The sequence below is a fragment of the Platalea leucorodia genome (genome assembly GCF_965183815.1).
Source record: "Platalea leucorodia genome assembly, chromosome: 5".
Taxonomy (NCBI): Eukaryota; Metazoa; Chordata; class Aves; order Pelecaniformes; family Threskiornithidae; genus Platalea; species Platalea leucorodia.
Window position 1 is genome coordinate 1,231,158 of NC_138827.1, and position 25,813 is coordinate 1,256,970.

The 25,813-nt window shown below is 57.7% G+C and overlaps 1 protein-coding gene across 1 annotated transcript in view; it reads right to left on the reverse strand.

Annotated features, from left to right (window-relative positions):
• Window positions 1–19,717, reverse strand: part of LOC309590728 (ankyrin repeat and fibronectin type-III domain-containing protein 1-like) — a gene marked incomplete at its 5' end in the record, with an annotated part of 203,436 nt that extends 183,719 nt beyond the window's left edge. The window contains one exon of the mRNA XM_082312132.1: window positions 19,599–19,717. Within this exon, the coding sequence (XP_082168258.1) occupies window positions 19,599–19,717 (119 nt within the window). The remainder of the gene's footprint in view (window positions 1–19,598) is intronic.
• Between the last annotated feature and the right edge of the window lie 6,096 nt (window positions 19,718–25,813).

Consider the following 25,813-nt stretch of genomic DNA (forward strand, 5'->3'; position numbering starts at 1 on the left):
ACCCGAAAAGATGCGTCCATTGGAGCGGGGACGGGGACCGCGTTTCCACATTTCGGTTCAGAAATTTATTATGATTTCTGCATAAATTGCATTTGCCTTTGATTCCCAGGCAACGCGGCTCTGCTCCACAGAGCTGTCACCGAGCGCTCTGGGGACAGGGACGGCGGCAGGGACAGCACTGCCCCGGCCCTGGAGAGGCACCGCCGCAGCCGCGCCGGGCGCACAGCACCATCCTGCCCACTCCAAGCCCCACGCTTCGCTTGCATCGACATGAAAACAAGCTACGCCAGGAGATACAAAGCCAGAATTAGCATCCTGAGTTGTTTCTATTTCAGTAAAACGTATGTGCCTCCCACTGTAACACATTTCCCTGGCACAAGACAACAGGGATGTAACTTAACACATCGCTGTGCTGCATAAATGAGTCCTAGGCTCTGCCGCCGTTCAAAACACTCCTTTTTGCTTGCATGTAAATCTCAGGGCTTTTAAACGCACCTGCCTGTAGCTCCATCACCTGCAGAACGGCATTAGCATTTTAAGCACTAACATCCCTTTGTGCCTACAGTGCCACTCACACAAATCACACCGGGGTAAAAAGGGAAGAATTCACGCCCTTAGAGGAGAAATTTTTAAGTTGTGTAGCCGCAAACAATGACTTAGATCAGAAAGAGCAAAGCAACTAGAAACCTGGTTAGATCTGAAATCTGAACTCGAATTCCCACGCGCACGCCAGCTCCGTGGATCTACCCAGGTCTTCCCGTGCCCAACTCCAGAGCCTCAGCAGCAACCGTCAGCCGGGACCTGACGCCAGCGGGAGTCACGCTGCATCTGCGTACGCTTCCCGAGCAGGCTCCGCAGCTAGGTCTTATCAAGGATGCCACATCCCATTAATAAAGATCCCCGATGGAGTGTAAAGCTCAATTAGAAAAGCCATAATCAACGCTGTTACAGCCTATATTTAGCTGCTGTTCGGCATTTTGGTAGAAAGGAGAGCACATAATCGAGTCTTGACAAGGGTGGAAAAATCCTTCTGGCTGCGTGCAAGAGCTCCGGCAGGAGCCCAGTGACAGCTCCATCACTCCCAGTCTGCGGACAGATGGGGAAACGTGAGAACAGTCACCAGGGCCGGGTCCCCTGCCACCAGCCCCGGGGACAGCCGCAGGGCACACGCCGGTTGTGCCAGGCATGGCGCAAGCCCAGCTGACTGCTCCAGCATCCCCCACCCGAGCCACAGCCCGTGACGCCCAGGGGACACGGGTGCTGCTGCCCCAGGCGTTTATTGAAAGCAAACAGGCTAACAAAAAAAGCCACCATGACAAAAAAAGGCGAAAAAAAGAGGCAGAACACATCTCAAAAGATGATCTGCGTCCAGCACCTTCCCCATGGCGATGTCCGGCTTCTCCATCACCCCAGGGAAAGAGAGGGGAAGGGCTGAGCAGAGATAAAGCGAAGGGAGGGACAGGGAAAAGGTTAATGCAAGTTAAACCAGAGAAAGCCAGATCCCGCATCCCTCCTGCAAGCAACCACCCCCCCCAGCCCGTCCTCCCCGCTTATTTCGATGCGGGAGAAGCTGCTCTGCGGAGGGCACTTCCCAGCCCGGCCTGGAGAGGACAGAGCCTGCAGCTTGCCCAGGGGAAGGACGGAGGAGTCACCGTGCCAGCCACAACAGAGACAGCAAGCAGGAGGGAAAAAATAACCCTAAACCCACTACTCTCACCATCCAAAAAGGACCCCAATAAGCCTCACCAATTTACACGATTTCCCAGGGAACTGAGCAAGAAAACCTCCCGCACATCTCCTGGAAAAGCCTGAGGGTGGGACCCTCCAGGGATGTCCCATTCCTGGGAAGAGGGAAGCCCTCGCCCTGCCACAGCGCTCAGTCCCAGCAGCTCTCAGACGAACCCGAGCGCGCACCATGCTAATCCAGCTCCCCCCAGTCTTCCCAGAGCCTGGTTGCTCACGGAAAATGGGAAGGAGAGAAGGAGGCTAAGCCAGGGAGCAAGGCTGAAGAGGGAGAGGGGCAGAGGAGCGGGGCACCAGCTGCTCCGGACCTTGCTTGCCTGCTCCAGAGCTGTGGCTTGGTGACAGCCGTGCGCCCTGACACGTGAGGCCATTTCCAAGCTCCGAGGGGGACAACGTGTGTCCCGACGGGCTCACAGCCCCAAAAGGCAAATAGGGATTCAAAAAAAGAAGATGGAGAAGCCAAACGGCTGCTCCTCCTCCTGCAGGACCACACGGCATTTCACAGGTAATTGTGGGTGGCTCCTCTGCACCCTCAGTCAATTACTTCACTGAATCTGCTGAGCAAAGGAAGCTTAGAAAGCTGAAGGTCTGGGGAAGAACAGCTAAGTGAGGTAGGGAGATCAGCCCGGGACTGACGGAGGATGGCAGGGATGGGGCCAGGAGCGCCCGGTTGTTGCAAAGGGACACTACCAGCCGGCAGCTGCTCCTGCCTGCAACGCGCTGCTCAGCCTGCTCCTCCAAGGAGGTGTAACTTAGCAACCTGACCTTAAAAACTCGGCAAAGGTTTCAGCTGGATTCAGGAAAATGAGAGATGCTACAAGGCAGGAGGAGCAGTTACCCACCACAACCCTCCACTGGACTGGGGCAAGGGCAGACGCACCCCTGCCCAGGGAGGAGGGCGAAGGCGGCATGCACCTCCTCCGCAGCCTGGACCGCACAGCCTCTTACCACAAGCAATGGCTGCAAAATTGAAAAAAATAAACAAAACACCCACGTCCATTCCCTGAAACTGCTTGCGGAGACCCAGTTGGGTGTAAGGTGCCAGGCACAAGGGGTCAACACTGTATCCCGACGAGCTCACAGCCCCAAAATGCAAACAAGAATTTAAAAAAAAAAAAAGTGGAGGAGCCAGGGCATGAGGAGATTTCCCAGCGGTGCTCAGCTCCACGGTGCAGGGTTCATCTTTTACTGCCATCCCCGTGGTGCCTCACCCCACTTTCCATCCATGCCCGGGGAGAGGCAGAGCCTGCGGGAAGCAGCCGGGAGCAGAGCCGGACGGCGGACACCCCAGCAGCCGGGGCTGCGGGCCCTGGCCAGCCCCGCTCCCAGCGCCCGAAGCCAGGCACGGCTGTGGAGGAGAGGTGCAGCAGAGGAGGCTGCCAGGGCCTTAGAGGCCGTTTCTGGACAGAAGCAGGAGGTGACAGCGGCAGCAGCCTCCGGGACGCAAGTCAGCCTGGTCCCAAGCCCAAAGCAGCGGCAGGGCCCCACGAAGCAGGGAGTGAAGTTTAAGGGGATGGCCCAGCAGTGGGGAAGCCTAGAGAAGGAGTCAGAGAGGGAGCGATACAACCGGCAAAATACAGGGTGGCCTCGGAAACCAAAGCCCAAGGATTTAGGAAGAGAGTAGCCTTCACAGGGCACCCGCGCCTGTTCACATCACCGTGGTTTGCTCTGGAAACCTTATCAGCTGTTAGCAAACCCATGAATCACTGGTACTTTTCCAGTGACCCTGTGAATTGCAAAGCCAGAGAAAATCACCGAGAAATCTTCCCTTTGCATTCAAAAAAAATACCCAAACAGAAAATCTTCTTCTCTCGCTGCCCAGTGTATGTATCTGAGTTAACTACCCAGCAGCCAACGCAGAAGCCACAGAAGCACCAGTTCTCATCTCAAGCCACCTCCTTGCAGCAGGACCCCCCGTCGCACAGAGCCACGTTTTTAGCAGGAGAGAGGAGCAGCCGACACCACAGAGGGCGGCAACCACTTTAACAGAGAAGCCTGAGCATCGCTGCAGGGGACGGCCGAGCCCTGCGCGCGGTCCTCTCCGCGCCCCGCACCGCTGCCGGGCTGCGCCACCCGCAAGGTGCTGCTGCCGTGTCCTCCCCTGGTCCCAAGAGCATCCCTGGAGCACAAGAAGTTCGGCCAGTCCTAGCCCCGCGCTGGGGACCACACAACCATGCTCGGTCACTTTTTAACTGTTGGGGGCCAGAGAGGAGGCAGCGGCAGCCCCGTCTGCTGCCTGCACGGAGCACAGCAGGTATCCCCCGTGCAGGAGTTCAGCCCTGAGACATCTCTCTCTTCCCAGTTCAAGCCAAGCCTCCACACAACTGTCTTCATGCTGTTAGAAGGTAACAGGGGCTGAAGAGCGGAGGATGATAGCTGAAAACAGAGCATCTTTTATCTGGCTGTGAAACAGTTTCAAAGCAAAACAAAAACCAAAACAGCATTCAGCCTGCAAGTTCAGAAAAGGGGAAAAAAAAAAAAAACAAACCATGCGAAGCTATAAAAATACCTTCCCAAGCTCAGCTGTGAGCTGGTAAATACCATGATTTCCACCAGCTGGTTTGCAAAAGCTTTCTCTCCTGCCATCTCTCTGGCTTGAAGTGCATCTCTTCCGCCGGGGCCATCGCCCGAGCACTGAACAAAGCACCGCCCGGCATCAGGGGCATAATTGCTGCTGTCCCTGCGAAACTGCACGTCAATTAGGAGGGGTGACACGGGCTTGAGGGGCCGCGGGAGGTGCAGGAGAGCAGGTCATGCCTGGAAACCCTGGGAGAGCCTCAGCAAAACGTTTCAGAAGAGCTTCTTGGAGGAGCATTCAGCACCCACGGCCCCTCCGAGTCCAGCCGTGCGCCGGGACCCAGCCCTGCTTTCAGCACCCAGCCTGCCGGGCTAGGGGCCAATTGCCACATTTCCCAGAAAAAGGCCAAAAGGCCTGTTCGTGGCAGCAGCTGCCTGCTGAGCCCCGAGAGCCCCGGTGCGCGACAGCCGGCGTCACACCCGGCGACTGCCGACGCTACCGACAGCCTCTCGCCCACCGGGCGTTTGCTCAGTGCTAAAGACCTACTGCCGCTCTGCCGGCACTCCCCCCGGCACCGCCGACACCGTCAGCCCAAGCGGGTCACCAGGCAAAGCCAGCCCCGGCTGGCCAGCCTCACGCACTGCCTCAGGGAAACGAGGTGAAAACCCACCACCATTTCGCACCGGCAGTTCTGAACCCAAGCACCGTGGCTGTGTTTTATAGCAACGCTTCCACTTCAACATTTACTTAAATGTAATTGTTAAAAAGGGAAAAGGAAATACTTTGGGGCCAGACACGGCCGTTCATTTATTCAAAGTATGTTGGGTTCTTTGTTAGAAGAATGTTCTTTTCCGTCTCCATTGCAGGCAGCAAACCAAATCCGGGGCCAGCGGGGAGCTCTCCCCAGTCCCCCCCAGGGCCTTCCCCAGCTCCCGTGCACCCCGCGGGGGCCCTCGCCGGCGGTCACCCTGCCCCGACCAGACCCCAGCGCACAGACACGCTCTGTCCCCGCCATGCCACAAGACCGTCCTTTCCATGTCCCGCGGAGCAGAGGAGCCCTGCGCACCCTCTTGCCCACCCGCTACGCCGACCCGCACACCGCGAGCAGGGCCGAAGCCGGCACCGGGCTCTCGGGAGGGCTCTGGCAGAGATGCCCAGCCCAGGCCTGCTGCAGCTGCGCCTCCCCAACAAACACAAAGGCCAAAGACAGAAAGTCTCCAGTGAAAGAAGCAGAAACGCTTATGGAGCGTGAACATTTATCCTGCTCACGGAGTTCTCCCTGATAAATGGGGAAAGAGGGCAGACGAAGGTGAGCACATGAATCCCGGCACGACGCGGAGCCGGCGAGCGTCCTCCCTCCCGGCAGCTCGAGAGCGTGACCTGCATCCTCAGGGACCAGCAAACGCCCCAGGGTCCCTGCGCCTGCAGCCAGGCTCTGCCGTCCAGGCACCGCGAAGCCGAGAGGACGGCCAAAGGCATCTGGGATGCTCCACAGGCAGCACAAAAGGCTCATGGACCACTCTCCAAAAGACAAAGGGCTGAGGCTGCGCTCCCCACCTTATTAAGAAGGGTATTTTGGATGAATTAGGAAGCTCACCTAAAGATCTTGCACACAAACTCAGCCGCCAGCAAGACGCCACCCCAGGGACACAGCGACGGCTCAGAAACGGGGCCAGCCCCGAGGCAGGTGAGGGACAGCAAGGCGTCTTTGGGACGCAGCCGCTGTGCGACAGGCACGTTAGGAGGACAAACTGGCCCAGAGAAGAGCAAGGCAGTTCCTTGCTTTAAATGACAAACCTTTCAGCTCCACACCGTTATTACCCATACACTGATGTTTAACGGCGGGGGAAAGCAGAGATGAGAAGGGGTTATGTGACCCGCCAAGGGCTGGACAGAGCAAAAACCCCCCGCTTCCCAGGTTCACAAGATGCTGAACCACAGATGCTGCGCCCTGGCTCCCACTTTTCTTTTGTAGCGATTACTCATCTCCTGTTTGCCCTTGAAAAATTTCAGAGACAAAAAGCTAATGAAGCGCAAGTAACACAGAAGACAAGCATCTTCGCTCAGATTTTAAAAGGCTGGCTAACTTGCGAGATAAATACATAACTGCCTCCTTTACATTTGCAAACACCTTTCCAGGAGGACACGACGGGGGTCGAGCATGATGCCCAGCACCGCAGCCACCTCCAGCACCCACTGCCCGCTTCTCACCGACCCTGCGCCGGCACAAATTCACCGAGGTGGGGCCGGAGCGGCGATGCTCATTCACTGCTGCCCCCCGGCACGGCACAGCCCCTCCGGGGATGCCCACCGGCCGCACGGCCAAACTCCTGGTCCCGTTCCCAGCCTCGTGACACAGGGCTGGTCTCCCCTGTTGCTTCTAAATCCGAGTCACACGACCAAGGAGACAAAAAGCCGCTGAGATCATCTTGGAAAGGACACTGCTGCGCCCGGCAAACACCGGGGAGACGCTTTAGGCATGAACTCTACGTGCTCCAGCACAAAAGCATAAAGACAGGCGAGACATCTGTCGGGGCTGCTCGGTTTGTTTTAAAGCCTGCAATTTCTGCAGCGTGACCAAGTTCTCCAGCTCTTAAGGCTAACAATGGCAAAGCTGGCCTAGCTCTGACTACTAACCCCTGGCAAAAATGATTATTTCATATGTTTTGGTCAAAAAATATATTTAGAATCACAGGCTTGGACAGCATATTCTTGTTTTAAACCCTCCCGGGCACCACCTTTCAGCCAGAGCCTTAGGCTGGTTTTCATTTTCCTTTGAAGCACCAGAACATCAGGAGCACGAGAGGCAGGTCACCACCATGGCCAGATGGACAACAAGCCCATTCAACAAGGCGGATTTTTATGCTTGTGATGTATCCTTGTAACATCCCTAAAAAAATGGCTTTCAGTGAAGGAGGAATCGATGCCGCGGGGCGCTGGCAGCAGAGCTTTCGGCCAGGGCAGGACCCCCTGCAACAGCTGCTCGCGGCGGGCGCTCGCCTCTGCCCTCCCGGGCTGGGAGGGGTTCATGGGTTTTATGTCTTGCGAGGGAAGAAGCAAACAGCCCCAAAATACCAGAAACCCCAAAATACCAGAAACCCCAAAATACCAGAAGGGAAGCCCACCCCCCGGCCTTCGCGGCAGGGTGCTGATCAGCTGCCAGGCGGAGAGCCGCCCCGGTGCGGGAGCGCGGAGGCCAGGCAGCCGCAGTCAGGCACGGGTTTCCTTGGCGGCAGGCTCAGGTCCGGGTCCCAGCCAGCCCCAGGGCCTCGCTGCACAACGTCACCAGCGCCGGGAGCAAGCAACTGCCCCGCGGGGCTGGGTGCGGGTCCATCCCGTGGGATGCAAGGGAAGCAAAGCCCAAAAGCACCCCGTTTCTAAGGAAGCGCCCGGGCACAGCTTTAGCTGCCAGGCTGTCTGTGAGCCGTTTCAGCTCAGCGCCCGCAGAGGAAGGCAGAGACTGGTTCTGCCAGGGGAAGCACATACCGGCCGCTGCCCCTCAGGAGGGAAAAGCAGCCCCTAAAATCCTCAGTTTGAATAAGCTCCCACTCTCCCTACCTCTCTCTGGAAAAGACGAACACGAAAAGCCAGCACGGCTGCTTGGTTCAGGGCCTCGCAGCGCACATGCACGGGGCGATGAATCAACACACACCCGCCGAAACCCACTTCGCCGGTGCCTCTTCTCTCGGCAGCGATCGGCCCTACAGCCCAGCGCCGGGGCTCCGCTCTCCTCTCCTGCCCTGCACCACCACTTGTACCTCATCAAACAGCACCACAAGGGTTAACAGCACCGTTACTGTGAATTGCTTTTACGCTTCGGTCACAGATGTATTTTCTCCGTGTGTTCCCCGGTAATATTCTCCCGCAGGCTGCTGGGTGGTTTGTGCAGGAGCAGGCTGCGGCCGGCCCCACCAGAGATCGCGGGAGGATGAAATCCCAGGCAGTCCAGCCCAGCCGACAACAGGCTGGGCATTTCCTCAGCAGCAAGCCTTGCCGAGGTAAAACCAGCCTCTGTTCCTCGTGAATATAAACGTGATATAGTTTTTATGCCTTTGGAAGGTCATCAAGGTGGTAGGAATAAATAACCCATGGGTTTCTATTGCTCCAAGTAGCAAGCCCTTGCAGCCTCCGGGGTGCCGGCTGCGGGTGCATCTCTGGAGACTTCTATAACATGCACCAGGACAGAGTCCTTCCATTATCTAAATTTTAACTATTTGATCTTTAAAGCAACAGAATAATGTGCTGAAGCTTTCCAGTTTTTCACAAACATGGATTTGCCACCAAGAAAAGATGCAACAGAGGCGGCCACCTGAATTCTGTGCACAAGGTAGGCAGCAGCGGGCCCAGAGCAGCCGGTCGGCACAAACCCCAGCTCCGGTGGCTTCCAAGCACCAAACGCCCGTGGAAGGACATGGGTGCTCCGGGCAGCAGTGCCTGCACCCGGGGGGCTGCCTCGGGTGGGGGGCGAGGGTCAGGGCTCTGCTCTGCTCCCCAGGCCAAAGCGGCTGCCATAGCCAGCTAACCAGGAGCATGGTTTTCCTTCCCATGAAAAAAATGCAAACTAAAAATATTTTGCATAAATTTATATAATAGCCAACCATTCCTACGGGAGAAAACACAGAATTTTGAAAAAAAAAAAAATTAACTTTTTAATTATTAAAGAAAGTGCTCTAGTCTTCCCATCTGAAATATTCTAAATAGAAGTCTCCTTTTTTTCTTTCCTCTTTAAAATGTTTCTTCCTGGGTCCAGAAAAAATCTCCTTTGACAACGCGACCCCCCCGCCTTTCCGACTCTTCAGGAGCCCCGTCTCAGCCCAGCTCCTGCGGCAGAGCATCAGCTGGATGCTCTCTCGGGAGCAGCCCTCTCCTCCTCTTCCCCCAGCAAGGGGCTAAAGGAGATAACCCACCCAAACTCCCTGCAGGAGGGGGCTGGGCTGGGCACACGGCTGCTCCGCTCCGACTTCCCACCCTCCACCGGAGCCAGGTCAGGGCCGGTCACTTTTAGGAGGTCCTGCAGCATGCGAGGACGGGTGGCTGTTTGCAGGACAGGTCCTCCCCTGCTCAGCCTCCTGCACTGGGGTGCTGAGCATGCCAGTGGGCGATGGACAGCTGATACCGTGTGCTCGGACCCCTCCAAATCCCCAGGGCTCTGCCCACTGCCCCCACCGGCACCCACGGGCTCCGACGCTGCCATCCACCGAAATGCTCCGAGGGTGGCCCAGCTCTGCTGCGAGGGCAGGCTGAGAGCTGGGGGGGTTCAGCCTGGGGAGGAGGGGGCTGCGGGGAGACCTCACTGCGGCCTTGCCGTGCTTAAAGGGGGCCGACAAGAAAGGGGGGGACAGGCTTTTTAGCAGGGCCTGTAGCGACAGGACACGGGGGGAGGGTTTGAAAGTGAAGGAGGGGAGATTCAGCCTGGATAGAAGGAAGAAATTGTTTACGCTGAGGGTGGTGAGGCACTGGCAGGGGTTGCCCAGAGCGGTGGGAGATGCCCCATCCCTGGCAACCTTCAAGGCCAGGCTGGCCGGGGCTCTGAGCACCCTGATCTGGGTGAAGCTGTCCCTGCCCCTGGCAGGGGGATGGACGGGATGGGCTGGGAAGGGCCCTGCCAGCCCAAAGCGGTCTGTGGTTCTGTGATCCCCACAGGCTCCCCATGTGCCGTTCAGCTCAACATCTCCTTGAGGCATGCGAGCGCACAAAGCCCCTTCCCTTCACCTCCAAAGGCACGCGATGCCGATGCAGCGAGGTATCTTGACGCCTGTTAGCAGGACAGCCAACACCCCCATAGCTCCCCTGCGCCCGCAGGGCCCCCCTCAAAACCCGCTCCCAGCTGGGGAGCAGCATTTGCTGCACGAGTGGAGCGAGAAAAGCCCCGCGGGCCACACGAGCCAGGAGCGGGGCTGCTGGGCACGCAGCCGGGGGGCTGCCCTGCGCGGGCAGGAGCCGGCCGAGGAGGGCAAACAGGGACAACCTCCGTTCAGAAATCTTCCCCTTGCCCGCCGCCGCTTTTATTAGAAGCTGTTAAAATTCACGTCCGCCGTCTGAAATCACTTCCTTCCCCTTCTCCGTGCGTAAGTCCCGGTGTGTATTGCTGGTGCTCCTGTTTCCTACCTGCACACCCACCCAGCTGTGACTCAGTGCCAAAACAGTGGGTGAGTTAGGAATCAAACAGTCTTTCTAGCAACCGTGACTCACAGGCCAAGGCTTTCTGCTGAAGGAGAAGTTTTCTGTAGTCATGCTACATATGTAATTCCCCTTAATACCAGTATAACTTCCCCTTCCTCCCACTACCCCATCCAACTACCATTCCAAAATAAAGGATGACTATCCTTTTTTTTTCTGCCTAATCCAGGCAAAGATTAGCTTCAGCTTGTGCGGAAAATCGTCAGCTCCCAACCTCATCTCCTGTCACGAAGATTAGCTTTAAAAGGAGGCCAGACGCAAGGCATAAAGGAAGAACACCAGGTGCAAGCCACATCACCTGGCTTTAGATACAACATGGCCCAAAACCCAAAACGGTGACACCCAGAGCCCCGGTGTGCTTTTCCAGCCTGCCAGACCCAGAAAGCTTGAATTTCCCAGCCAGCTCCCAGACCGGCGTGTACCTGTGCTTTCACGGCAGAGATCTTAAACACGCCTCTACCCACAGCCACAAGAGCAGGCTTTTGAGGAGCACCAAGAGGCAGCGCGGACCAGAGAAGCACGGCACACCTGGCTCTGCCCACACCGCTTCCCCCGTCAACGTGCTGGTGCCCGGCACCACGGCAGGGCGAGAGAGGAGGGAGCCAGCAGCCCGCTCTGGGACCAGGAGCGCTGCAGAGCCGCGGCCAGGTTACTGGGTGCTGGAACTGGAAAGGCACCAGGCATCCCCCAGTGCACAGAAACCTCCGTGGAGAATCAGGACGTGGCAGGTTCTGGCGGAGAGGCCCCCTTGCAAGGACAGGTTGGATGGGAAGAGAGATTTCTTGTCCATGCTGCTCCCCAAGCCCCCTCCTGCTAGATCACAGCCACAGTGATGCAAACGACGGGGGAGAGCAGAGCTAAAAAGCCTCTTTGGGTTTAACATGCAAAGCCCAGGCAGCTCAATCAAGCAACAAAAGCTAAATGTCATTTCCTCCCGTGGCACTGCCACTCTGCTCACAAAACAGAACGTTTACGTCTGACGGCTTGTCATCTCTGTGAGACACCCGGGACACGGCGCTCGCACAGCCTGGGGAAAAGCTGACGCAGAGGAGAGGGGAGGAAGACGTGGTCCTTCACCTCACCGCCAGCACGGAGGGCGAAGGAGGCAGCTGTGAGATGCAAGAGCTGAAAGGCACCGGTCACCCCAACGGCCACCACCGCACAGCGCTGCGATGCCAGACGAGGTGGGAAAGCGCAGTGGCAGCACTCCCGATTTCAAACAGGCTTCACCCAACCACGCACAAGCGGTGCCTGAGGACAGCCAGCCATCCAGCCGTGCAACCCGGGAGCACCCCGCGCCCCGCCATCGAGCTCCCCGGCCAAGCATCTCTCCAGCTGAAAGAGGCTGAAGTTTTCAGCTCCAGCTCCGAAAGCTCTTTCTCCTGTTCTTGCACGGCCACGCAAACGACACCAGCTAAGTTGTAAAGCTGCTGAGTGTCTGCTGCCTGCTACAGTTAACAGGATTAACGGGTGCTCGGCACTTCTGCAAAGCAACGGTCTGAGTCACTAACACTGGATTTAGGACTCCATTTCCAGCTCAGCCTGGTTAGGCACAGGCACAGAGCACCTCCACGCAGTAGCGATGGACATCAAATTTTTACTTTTTTTTTTTGGTAACAGGTTACAATGATCTGTTTGTTGCAGCAAAAATGCGAATCCATGCACCCAGACACATTTTCCTGCTGGCCTCCCAGCAGGCGAGGAAGGTGTCAGAGCTGGGAAGTTTGAGATACGAGTGCCACCAACACCTTACTGACATTTCAGGCGGAAACTTCTCACTTAACCCAAAACACTTCCAAGATCCTTACTTGTCTTCTCTTTTAAAATGCAGGTATCTTTCCGTATTGACGTGTCATTTGGAAGCAGAAAGGTTTTGTTCAAAACATGTCAAAAACAAAGGGGGAAAAGTCAGTCAAACTATCGGCCATGTATGAGAGAGCCTCAGTGCCCCTTCGAGATGCCTCTTTCGGGGAAAGGTTTACCGTGTGTTAAAAGCTCAAGCTGCAGGATACAGTACTTGGGAAAAACGGTCCACGCACTTTTGCAAGACTAAATGCTGGAGGTGCGTGCACAAGACGCCCCAGCATCCATCGAGGCTGGCAGACAGACAGAGGCTCCCCTGGAGCTCCAGGCGCTGCCCCACCACTCTGCACACCCCGACTGGCTGCTTGCTCCATCCTACCAGCTCCCACCCCTACACGTGTTTAAAACAGCCAGCATTGACTAACAACTCCCAGACTGGGACTTGGAAGGAGTGGGCTCAGTCCCCAGCACCATGTCCCATGCGACATTGTGCAACAAGTCCCTGCCACTGAGAAGAGAAGATCGGGTTCATGACCACCTGAGGAACCTGAACATCCATAAGTCTACGGCACCTGACAAGATGCATCGCAGCGTCCTGAGGGAATTGGCTGATGTACTTGCCAAGCCAGTCTCCATGACATCTGAAGCCCCTGGTGACTGGAAAAAGGGAAACGTGGCACCTATTTTTAAAAAGGGTACAAAGGAGGGCCCTGGGAACTACCGACCTGTCGGCCTCACCTCGCTGCCTGGGGAGATCATGGAACAGATCCTCCTAGAAGCTATGCTAAGGCACATGGAGGACAGGGAGGTGATTCGAGACAGCCAACATAGCTTCACCAAGGGCAAGTCTTGCCTGACCAACCTAGTGGTCTTCTATGATGGAGTGACTGCATCAGTGGACGAGGGAAGAGCTATGGATGTCATCTGTCTGGACTTCTGCAAGGCCTTTGACATGGTCCCCCACAATGTCCCTCTCTCTAAGTTGGAGAGAGATGGATTTGATGGATGGACTGTTCGGTGGATGAGGAATTGGCTGGATGGTCGCATCCAGAGGGTAGTGGTCAACAGCTCGATGTCCTCATGGAGATCAGTGACAAGTGGTGTCCCACAGGGGTCCATACTGGGACCAGTACTGTTTATCTTCATCAGTGACACAGACAGCGGGATCGAGCGCACCCTCGGCAGGTTTGCAGATGGCACCAAGCTGAGGGGTGCAGCGGACACGCCTGAGGGACGGGATGGCATCCAGAGGGACCTGGGCCGGCTGGAGAGGGGGGCCTGGGTGAACCTCATGGGGTTCAACAAGGGCAAGGGCAGGGTCCTGCACCGGGGTGGGGGCAACCCCCGGTGTCAGCACAGGCTGGGGGATGGAGGGGTGGAGAGCAGCCCTGCCGAGAAGGACTTGGGGGTGCTGGGGGATGGAAAGCTGGCCACGGGCCGGCAATGTGCTCTGGCAGCCCAGAAAGCCAAGCGTCTCCTGGGCTGCATCCCCCGCAGCGTGGGCAGCGGGGCGAGGGAGGGGATTCTGCCCCTCTGCCCCCTCTGGGGAGACCCCCTGGAGCCCCACGTCCAGCTCGGGGGTCCTCAGCACGGGAAGGACATGGAGCTGTGGGAGCGGGGCCAGGGGAGGCCACCGAAATGCTCCGAGGGTGGCCCAGCTCTGCTGTGAGGGCAGGCTGAGAGCTGGGGGGGTTCAGCCTGGGGAGGAGGAGGCTGCGGGGAGACCTCACTGCGGCCTTGCCGTGCTTAAAGGGGGCCGACAAGAAAGGGGGGGACAGGCTTTTTAGCAGGGCCTGTAGCGACAGGACACGGGGGGAGGGTTTGAAAGTGAAGGAGAGGAGATGCAGACTGGATAGAAGGAAGAAATTGTTTACGCTGAGGGTGGTGAGGCACTGGCAGGGGTTGCCCAGAGCGGTGGGAGATGCCCCATCCCTGGCAACCTTCAAGGCCAGGCTGGCCGGGGCTCTGAGCACCCTGATCTGGGTGAAGCTGTCCCTGCCCCTGGCAGGGGGATGGACGGGATGGGCTGGGAAGGGCCCTGCCGGCCCAGAGCGCTCTGTGGTTCTAACACAGTGCCACTGCGATACAGCCCAGGACGACGCACAAGGCAGTCACGCTCCAGTGACGGGGACTCTTGCAAGGCTGCGCTGTAAGCCAGAGGCAGAAGACTTGCTGCCATTTTTCTCTCTCTCGTGCTGTGCACAGCTAACACAGGATTTGTTCCTTCAGTGCAGTTTTCCAGCCCCAAAACTTGCCAGTTCCTCCTCTTCCCCATCACGACCGCGTGCTTGAACATAGACGCGCTGCCAGAGCCGAAGAGATATTTTTGAACACCCAAAACCAACTAAGCACAATCCTGCCAGGAAAACATTGCCCACTACCCCTCCCTGCTCTCCCTCCTCAAAGCCCATCAAACTACAAAGCAAGGAACGTGGATCGGGATATCAGTGTGGAAAACAGCCCCAAAGGAGGGGAGGCAACAGCTCCCCGAGCAGCTCCCCAGTCCAGCCTCCACAGGCCCGGGACGGGGTCCCACTCCCGCAGAGCAGCAGGGACACCCGGACTCGCCTTCGCTCCCCTGCGAGCGCAAAGGTGAAGCATCACCCGGAGCAGCGTTCCTGCAGCTGGAGATTATCTAACGACATGAGCAAAATAGGCTGGGCAAGTTGGAATTTTTATGTAATTTAATTCTTACATAATTTAATTCATTGCTCATTAACACCAACTTCCAATCACTGATTCAGATATTGAGAAAAAAGGCACAGAAACCCTAAAGCAAACACCTCGCCTGCCCGCTCCCCGGCTCAGCACAAGCCAAGCACCTCTCCTCCCCATCGCCCAAGCTCGGCTTCCCTGGGTTTGGCCCCAGGTCACACCACTGCTCCCCCAAAAACAGGAGAAAGCTCCTCTCCTGGAGCCCACCAAGGACGTAGGCTCTTCACCCCTTACGTTTTCAGGGGTCTTCAGTTCTGCTGCCTCCAAGGCCAAAGGTCTCCCCCAGAGGGGGACGCGAGGTCTAAAGCCAGGCACAAATCTCTCCTCCCTCTTCCCCCATCCTGAAGGTCTCCTCTTCCACAACCAGGTCAGCGATCTCCAGGTAAAGATGTCAAAGCCCCTCTGCGGGGACCACGGGGGACTCTGGGGACCACAGAGGAGGGGAGAGGGGACGGCTCTCAGAGAGCGGACGTGCCATCGGCCTCCTGAAGCCAGGTGAGCAGATCTAGCCAAAAGTGGTACTGGGCCAAGAGAGAAAGCCGCTAAATCAAACAGCCTCCCAAAAGCCACCCCTGGGCAGCATTTGGGATTTTTAACGAAGTGCCATTTGTTACTGCTGCAAGTCACGGCTCCCACAGAAGGGCTGGCCTTCTTGGGGGGTTTCTGCTCGCCAGCATCGCATTCAGGCCAAGATCAACTCCAAGAGTCTCCTCGAGAAATTCTCCAAAAATGGTTAACTCCATCAGCTCATGCCAGATCCTCGTCCTCCCAGAATCGCTGCAAGCCCCAGGATCTCAGCCCCGGGCGCTGCCAGGCTAGCTCGCTGCGAAGCAGCCCTGGCTGAAACCAGCAGCTGGGAAAGGTGCCAGCCTGCTTCCGAAAACTTCGGCTCGCCCTGGAGCCCCCCCAGCACACACAGCGGAGCAAGGCCGTTTTTTCAGCCCAGTTACACGATAATAGCCTTCTCAATTTGCTGATCCACTTTCAAAAGCTGCAGGAACCCAAAATTAGTTGTCCAGCCCTTTCAGTTTAAAAATAGCTAACTGAATAGATGAGCTATTTCGTATAACCTGTCTTCCTTTCATTACTCCTCCATGCCAGAAGCAGATCCTCTCTGCCCGTCCTGCCAACACGCAGAGAGCTGGGCACGAGCACCTGGAGGCTGGCACCATAAGATAAGACAAAGAACAGACCCCTCGCACCTCGGCAAGCACCCCCAGCCCCTCCTGCCTTTTGCCCACGGGCACCGGCATCCAGCGCTGCAGCCTCTGAGCTGCGGAGAAATCAACCCCTGCGGTGATCCAGGCCTTCGTCCTGCACAAAGCGGTGCAGCTCCAAAACCAGTCGAGCGTTTGGTTCATCCATCAATGCTTCTACCAGACTGAAAAAAGGTACTGCAAATAAATCACTTACACGCTTTCCTGAGAGGCTCTGGCTGGTGTGTTTGCGCTCAATCACTACACCAGTACAAGCTGCATGCTAGGGACACTCTGATCCCCAGCTTGTCACACCCGGAGCCTCTCAGCCCCCGGCGATCTGACTGCCCAGTTGATTTAGTAACACGGGGCACCATGCCACAGCCCCGCAGCAGAGCACCCGTCCTCCTGCTGAGCACGGCCAGCAAGCCTCAGGTGGGAAAAGCTTCCAGCTGACTTCACGGTGAAGGTGTCAACCGCGACGCGGCTCTGCCACGGGTCGTGGCCAAGCAGGAGGGCGTGGGGCACACCGGAGGCTGCAGAGCTCCTGCGAGCATCGTGTTTGGCCACTGGCACCTAGACGATGCTATTGCTGGGCTCCTCTTCTGCGCACAACTTTGAGCCCACAAATTCCCAAATCCAGCAGACTTGCTCTACCCACCTCGTACGCACTGCTTTATCTGGAGGCGTAGTTTTAAAAGGCAGGGATATTACTTAAGACCATAACTACACACCTGCTAATATCTGTTAGGTCCTATGAGAATGCGTGGGACCACTATACTTAGAATTTAATAACTCCAGTCAGTGCATCCTCTTTACTGCAGACCTGCCTACGGTTGTTTGCTGTGGTCCCAGGGGACTACACGGCTTTGCAAGTGCCGTGGGAGCCCGGCTGCCCTCAGCCACGCAGAGGCCAGGGCAGGGCTCCAGAGGGGCCCGCGGACATCACCCTGCTGAGCCTGGGATGCAGGAGCTACAGTACCTCCATGCACATGGAAACGTGGGGTCTGAGCATGTCATTTCCTCGTTTAATTTGCCCACATTAGCATAAAGAAATTAAATAAAACCAGAAAGTTGTTCAGCAGAGCTAGAAAAAACACCGTGTAGAGAAAGGACAGGGTCAGATGGGGCAGCAGACACCTTTCGTTTGCTTTCGGATCCCAGCCATGAGCGTTCAGCTTTCTGGATGCCAGCAGCCAGTCCAGCTTGGGTCAGGGGTCTCAACTGGGGCTTCTCAACATACAGAAATGGAAGGGAAAAAACAGGCAGAATCTCAAGTAGCTTGGGTGAAAAGGGATGCTGATTTCAAAAGCATCCCGTGCTTCAATCAACACTTGTTTTTACTTCCATAATCAACCACATGCAATCAAGGGAACGGGTTCAGTATCTGCAGATGTACTTGAGCCTGTCACTGGGGGAGTCGGGGGCCCAGGAACACTGTCTGCATCCTCAGAGCCAGCCCAGGGAGCTCGGGGGGCAAAACACGTGAAGGAGCAGGGAGAGCACGGCTCCCGGCATCCCGAGCTCGGCCACACTGGACCACCCGGGCACATGGAGAAACTTCTGCTGGGGGAACCACGTCCACCAGCCCCACACAGAGCAGAGCTTCCACAGGCAGCAGCCCCGACGGCCGTGACCGACGCGTGGCGAGCCACGCTCCTGCGTGAGGGAAGCACTCCAACACGCCCACACCCAGCTTCCCCCCAGGAAATTTGGCACATGAGTTACACACCAGCAACGCGACTTTTGTGGCTAATGCCCCAGAGTTAGGAAGGCACCATGGTATCTCCCTTGACATGGGAAACCACCCAACTCCCCCCAAAACACAAGGTCCAGGACTGTAGCACCCAGCGCACGGGGGATCAATAGGGTGCAGAGCCCCAGGAGCACCTCCTCGTCTCCCTCATGCCGGTAGAGGCCGAGACGCGGCATACACTCGCTCTCCACGTGGTGCTCGGCTGCACACCAGTAAGTCCCAGGGACGTGCCACGCTCGGCAGCGCCCGAAGAACCGACCTTCCTCACACCCAGCTCCGGTGGGTGTGCATCGGCACAGCGAAAATCTGAGGGCAGAAACCAGGGGTTTCTCTCCCGAGAACGAGCAGAACACAAAGCTCAGCTACAAACATTTCTGTGTTTCTGGAGAAACCGTGCCGTGCTTTGAGCGAGTGGGGAAGAGGCGCCCGTCTCCTGCAACCACCGAGTGAAGAGGGGAGACAGCAACAGCACGTCACGTCTCACCGTCTCGGCAGCAACGCAGAGAGCAGGAGGAGGGGCCCAAGCAACAGACCTCCAACTTCTTTTTGATCCGCACAGATAATTTAAGAACATTTACAGAGTACGAGATGCTCAGCAACCAGGGAAGAAGCTGAGTGGATGTCTTGGTGCTATTTTCTCCCTCCATGTGTCCCCGCATGGACGCGCACCCCTCCAGAAGCAGGGAGGCACCGTGTGCAGGTCAGCGGGAGGATCTGGGGACACGTGCTGCTTGGGCTGATAACCCTCTGCCCCACCGTGAGCTCTCGCAGAGGGGAAAAGCCCAGAGGAGCATCAAGTGCTGGCCATGTCCTACAAGCTGCTCGTAATATCCAAGGAGAGGGAAGCCACCCAGGCACAGAGCAATTTTCTTAATTGCAATAACTCTGTTTACACTGCAAAACAAGGACGCGGGCACCCTACAGCTGGGGCTGGCCTTGCTGCCTCCCGCCGTGACCCTGAGCACCCCGCCGGCAGCACGCTCCCATGCCGATTTCCAGTCAGCCCAATGCCACCCCTCCCCATTCCCAGCGCGTTCCCCTTATCAATCCACAACCCAAACGAGCTGACGATGAACCGTGTGTCTGTCTGCCCCGAGGAGCCCCCTCGCCATTGCACCCTGTCCCCAAGCACAACCCAGACGCGCAGCTCCTCCCTTCCCCGGCCCCTGCACACCAGGAGGCTCCATCAGCACCGCGCACACACGGGCGTTCACCTCCACCTGCGAAGCCACTTCTTGCTGCCCGTGCAGTTGGGGATTTTGTGTGCAGCAGCACGGGGGCAGAGGGAGGGAAGGGCGGCGGTGGTACAATAACCTCACCGCCGTAACGGGGAGACAGTGCAGCGGCACAACACAGAAAGCAGAAGACAGAGGCAAGCAGGTACACGTGCACCCAGCCACCCAGCAGACGTCTGAGAGGCACCGCCGCCACCGGGGACGTGCTCTGGGCAGGGAGATGGAGGCTGGGGTGCGGAGCCTGCCAGAGACGTCCCACGGCAATGAGCTGCTCGGGACCCCCAGACAGGACAGAGGTGATGCTTCCAGAGCTCTTAGCTTGCTCCCAGCCCCCTCCCCAGCCCCAGGAGAGGTAAAGGGAAGGTAAAGCACCAAGGACTGCATCTCCCACCCCGCAGCCCCCTGGGCACAGACAGAGGCCCCAGGACAGATGGGCCACTGCCACCCCGTACCTGCACTCCGTGACACTACAGCAACAGCTCCCGCTCCGCCGGCCCCGCCGCCCGGAGCGCAGCTCCGTCCTCGACTTCCGCAGGCTGAAGTACTCCGTCAGCTTCCCGAACGAAGCCATGGCCCCCGCGGCGTCCGAGTGCGCGCCCACCTGCGTCCCTGGGCGCCGGTCCCACCGCACGCTCATGCATGCTACACCCCAGCTGCGCTCGCTACCCCGCGCGCTCCGTCAGCCCACGGGACCGGGAAGGGAGCGCTGCGAGTCAGAGAGAGAGAGACAGCACACAACAGGAGGAGTTTAGCCAGGAACGACTTGTTGGACGGTCCACAGCGTGCTCCACGGCGATCCCTCAGATGTCGAGGGTACGAAGCCCTGCCTCCCCGAACCAACCGCAGGCACTGGGCTGCACGAGAGCAGCTGGCATCTGCACGCTTATTTAGTGCGATGCTGCAGAACTGAATTAAGGAGGAGGAGGGAAAAAAAACCAATAACGCTCGCTGGAAAGGATCCCTCAGTAGCGATGGCACAGGTCTGTGAGCCCCCACGGCAAGTGGCCAGTTGGCAGCTGAGGGAGCTGGTCCAGGGTGGCTGAGGTGGCCCTTGGCCGGGCGAGGGGATGCTGTCTGGATCAGAAGGCGATGAGAAACCCCGAGAAATTGGCTGTTCAGATGAATTTCCGAAGAGTCCGTTCTTATGGCATACGGAGACCAATACAATAGGTGGAGAGGGTCCCCGCTTGCTCTTCTTGTGAAGGATCCCCGCTTGCTCTTCTTGCAGCTCCTCAGAGTTCACCAGTTTTCCTCCCTCCCTGTTTTCCAAAGCAGAAGGCACCCCTTCGCCTCCGGCAGCACCTACCTAACACGATTTTCCAGCCTGTCACCAAACACCTGAGCGCAAGGAGAGGAACAGGCATTTAAAGCCAGCAAGTCTGATCCAGTTAGAGGTCACCTGCGGGCTCTGCTCCCCGAGTTCCAGCACAAAGCCTCTCTACAGCAGGCAGCAGATAAAGGGATGCTGCGGACCCGAAGGGAAATCCTACTGCCAAACCTCCCCTGGTCGGGAGCATTGCCTCTGCATCCTCGGTGCCTGACGCCAGCTGGGCGGAGGAAAAACAAGGGCTTCCAACAAAAAAAAAAGAAATCTCGCTACAGCCCCCCGAAGCAAAGCCAGATTAAGTCAGTGAAGCGCGTCCAGGGGAAGGGGCGTCTGACGGCGACTCAGCCATGCCAAGAGACCCTCGAGGAAACAGCAAAGAAAACCAGGTTAACTCAGCTGGCAGACCAGCCAGCTACCTTCGCGTCCTCTTGATCCCTCCGGTATGGATGCCATGTTAAAAAACAAACAAAAACCCATTCGTTGTTATTTCCCTGCTTAGGGCCACCCACTGCCAGCAGCCTGCTCGCAACGAGGGGCGACCAGCCGCTGCCGAGAACCGGCTGTGTGCCTTGCCGAGCCCGCTTCCCTCCTCCCTTATTTTCTGCCTTTGCCTCCAGGCTCCGGCTCAGCTTCCCGCTCCGAATTAAACGCCCGAGGCAGCCGCGCACGCCCCGCGGAGCAGGAGCCCACAGCCCACGGTCGCCCGGGTGGCCACCCGCCCCCGCCGCCTGCTCGTGACTCTCAGGGCGACCGTCCCCGTCCCCGAAGCAGCCCGCGGTTCTCGGGGGGGCCGTGGGTTTGTATGAACCATCTCCGCCCCCTCCCTGCCTCCCCGATCCGGGCGCTGACATTCCTCCCAGCAAACGGAGCCAACCGCCGCAAACCTGCGCGCAAAGCGGGGGCCGGCGAGGCACCGGGGGGCCGGGGGGGCCCTGCCAGCCCCTCCGCCGGGCAGGTACGCGGTCCCCCGGCACCTTCTCCCTCCGGTTCGCGCATCGGCGGGGGGAGCTCGGGCTCGCTTCCCTCTTACAGCCGGGGAAAATAAAGCTGTCCACCCGCTGCTCCGCACAGCCGCCCCCCTTCGTCTCCCACCTTCTCCCTCCGGTGGGCTCCGCCGCTGCTGGGGAGGCCCCAGGGCGCTCCCTGCCATCGGCTGCTCCGCGGCGGGAGGGCCGAGGCAGAGCATCCCTCCGCGGGCGCTCAGGCGCGGCGGCGGCCGGTAACACTGTCACCCCTCTTATCTCCCATCGGCTCCCCGTTACCGGCCGCAGTGAAATGCAAGACGTCCAAGGAGGTCAGAGGAGCCGGAGGGGAGCGGAGGGGGCTGTCGGGAGGAGCGGAAAGGCAGCCCAGGGGGAGACCAGGCAAGCGGGGGCCAGAAGGGGACAACTCGCCTGTCCCTGCTGCAGAGCAAAGGCGCAGCGCCGGCTCTGTCGGAGGCAGCTGGGCTAAGGCACACACACGCCTTTGGAGGAGGACAGCAGCGATACCTGGCAGAGATGATGTTATCTGCTCCTGAGCTATGCAAAGGCAACAGGAGAGGGGCCGGGCCGGGCAGCAGGAGGAGTGGAGAGGATGAGCGAGGTTAATTTGAATCCCTCTCCTCTTCCTCCGCACCGCCTGATGGGAGGGCAGAGCCGCAGTGCTGCCCCAGGGATCCTCCTGTGGCATTTGCAAAGCGGAATTGTTTGGGGACAAAAGGGCAATTTGGAAGACTGTAGAAGAAGCAGCAGGGAGACTAGACAGACAGACAGACTGACGGACACACGCTCCAGGAGCACGGCACTCTTCCCCAGCACCCCGGCTGCGCGGGGGGCACCCCTGCGGCCAGGGACACCCCACGTTTCTGCACCCCCCCCCCGGGGCGGGCAGGTAGGAGCCACAGCTGACTGCAGGAGAGCCAGGCTGCTGCAAGGCTGCGAAGGCTACCGAGCGAGCCCAGCGGTGCCGGCACCGGCAAAACAAGCAGGAGGAACCCCTGCCTTCGTGAAACCCCACGTCTGGGTCGCCGCGGGCAGTGGGATTCAAGGCACCAATGCCTGAAAGCTCAGACAACTCCATAAACACCTCCGTCTGTGATCAAAAAGTAATACTCCAGAGGGGATCGCTGCCCCACACCCCCCCAGTGCCTCCCAGTCCCCTGGACCCGGCTCACCAGGGACCCGGCTGGCTGGAAGCACAACCAGCGCTGGGGCAGAAGCAGCACAAGCCCCCACATCTCCCCTCTGCATTTCAGTCTCTGGTTTTCCTCGGGTGGCCTGGGGCAAGGGAAAGGCTGTCTCCTCTCCTCCCCCAGGCCCTTCCCTGCTCGAGGAATGCCACGGCCGGCCCTTCAGGAGGGGGCTGTGACATGAGTCTCTCTCCCAGAGGAGCTCCGCGCCTTTTATTAAGCGGCAGAGGCGATCTGCTGAGACATTGCTGAAATATCTCTAATTTCACATTAACAATCTGCTGCGCTGGGGTTTGCAGCCATGTACTCAGTGATGCGCAAGTGAGCTTCCTACTTCCACTTAACAGTAGAATGAAACACTTTATAAGTGAAACAGTAGTTTAATTTGCAGGAGACAAACTGATTTTTTAAGAGGAGCTGTGGAGGAGACTGTTAAAGCAGAAATCAAAATCCGTACAGCGCTGGGACTTTTGGCATTGGGGTAATGCAGAGCACTGCCATAGCCATGGCCACCCCTGTGCAACCGTCACCGAGACGCTTGCACAAGCGCCTCACGCCTTTGTCTGCAGACATTTTGGAGGAAAAAAAACAAGCCATAAACACAACCGTGTGGTTATCGGGGTCCATCTCACACACTCCTGTACAGATGCTTGTTCAGGCCACGGAGACCAGCATTTCCCATTTCAAAACTCTCCAAACGCAGTAAAGCCATTGCAGACACGGGAACCGGCACCAGTCCCAGTTTGCAAACAACCACGATGCTTTTTCAGGCAGAAGTGACAACAGCAACCTCAAACACCACAAGCCCTAGGGCTGCCCAAGAGCAGTGAACTGGAAAGCATCTCTGCCAGGCCCCCTGCCCAGCCAGCACGGCGAGACAAACTGGACGGCACTGGAGGGTGGCCCTTGCACCGTCCCCGGGAGACGCCTCGCAGCCCCGGTCACTGTGCTTCCGAGCCCTGGGTGAGCAAACCGTGTCTTGTTGCAGCTTTTATGCTGATCACCCTTCTCGAGCGTGGCTAGGCAGAAGCAGGGAAGGAGGAAAGGGTGCTCTTCAGAGCTGACAGCTTCTGCGTCCGCTCCCACAGCGCTGAAGGACTCCAGCCCTGTTTCTCCAGGGCTTCAGTTTCACCCCTCCACGCCAAGACTGCTCAACGCGAAGTAAAGACCCCCACTCTCCCAGCCCCGGCTCCGCTGGGGAGCTGCATCCCCAGGAGCCACCCACCAGCTGATGCAGAGCCCGCTGCTGCTGCTCCTCCAGCACGGCTTTTAGCAGCTCATCCCTCCCCGCAGGACAGCACAGGCGATGCTCACAAGTACCCAATGCTCACAAGCACCCGACCTCCCAGCGTCTGGGAGAAGTAGGTAAGACAGAGTGGAAGAACTAGGTAAGACAGAGTTAAGCCATACTGGGAGCAGCCACCCCACTTCTACAAGCAAAACCTTGGCTGTTTTAAGGCTCCCTTTCCACGCGGCCCTTTCCCAGTCTGGCTGATACCTGGAGAGCAGCAAGTGCTGCCTCTCTTGAGGTCCCCCAGCAATGCAGAGGATGGAGTCCAGTGGAGTCCCAGACAGCAGGTTCAAAATTAAAGCAGAACAGTCTAGAAAAGCAGCAAGCCTGGCCAAAGGAGGAGCCGAAGCCTGAGCAGCTGAGCAGGGATGGAGCCTGGAGCAGGAGACGCTTCTGCCTGCTCATCCCGAGATGTCCCGTGGCCAAAGGGCAAGCTTTCCCAGAGCCATTGCTCGGGGAAAAAAAGGACGGTGTGGGTCCTGGTAGCGCAGTTCCCATCCGCTGTGGTCAGAATTCCTCTCCCCCAGAGGGAAAAAGCAGCTGCTGAGATCCCAAGAACTGAGTGGGGGGAAGCCTCCTGCTCCCCCAGGGAAGAGCTGTGCCTTCGGGTCGGGTTGGAGAGGATTTCTCCTGAGCTTTCTTTGAGTGCCAGCTGGGGAGGAGCCGCCTTCTCCAAGTTACCTGGGAAGTCAGCTGAAAGCACCATGGGGTTTTTGGGGCAGGAATTCTCCAAACTGCTGAAAATTGGCCACAGATGTCAGACATCAGCTCCCTATCAAGTCACATGTGAATGAATGAAGCCAATAATGAAGAATTTTGATAATCACCATTGTTTTGGAGGACAAGGTAAGTTCTGAGCATTAGCTCTTGGGGTTTAGGAAATAAAATTTTTCCACCCTGTTTTTAAATACACCCACAGTGACTGAGCCCTCATTTTTCACAACCAGTTAACCCAGCGTACCAGAGTGCCATCAAATGTTGCAGGATGGTTTTAAAAATAAAATTGGAATACATTATTTCACAGGATAAACAAAGTCAGTTATCACCATGTGCACACAAAGAAACATGTTAAATGCAAATATGAACTGATTTAAGAAATAGATGCACAAGAGACTACTAGCAACTTGTAAATGTCCCAAAAGGCCAAAAAAGCACAAGCACCCCCTATTAAAACATTACATTGCAAAGTTATACAAGAGCTCCAAGGTCCCAAGTCATTTAGGTCTTTAGGAGGTTAAAATAATTCTGTAAGCATCCTATGTGTAGCTGGACCAGCAGACAGCATCAGTGCGACACGGTGCATCGTGCAGAGACCATGCGAAATGAGAACATAAAACCCCATCAGCGACACCTTTTTCAAGGGACAAAGGCACGGGAACAGTCACCTAACAGCACTACGGGCACGCCGTTGTGCAAGGTGCTCCCTACCCAAAAGCATCCGTTAAGAAACGTGTCGCGGGAACAAGGGGCGTCAGGCCGCCGCGCCCCGCATCCAGCCCAAAGCAGCCGCTGTAGCACCCAGGCACGGGCTGGCCGCCGGCAGCGGCACCGCAGGCAGGACGTTTCCCCCGCCCCAGTGCTTCCTCCATCCCCTCCAGCGATGCTCCCACAGCTCAGCCCCTCTCCTCTGCTCCCAGCCCCGCTGGAGCACCGCACACCTCCAGCCGTTGGGTCAAGGGGAACGCTCAAAGATGCAGCAACAGAGCTGCGATACTAGCCGAAAAACAAACTTCAGCCTGGAGCCGCCTCCCGGGAAGCTTGCCAAGCATGGCTACTAGCATGCTGGTGAAGCTGCGTGGTGCTGAGCGCAGCCTCCCTCCTGGAAGCAGCCGCAGCAGCGCTGAAGGCACCCACGTGCTGCGGTCCCTCCCCGGGCGCT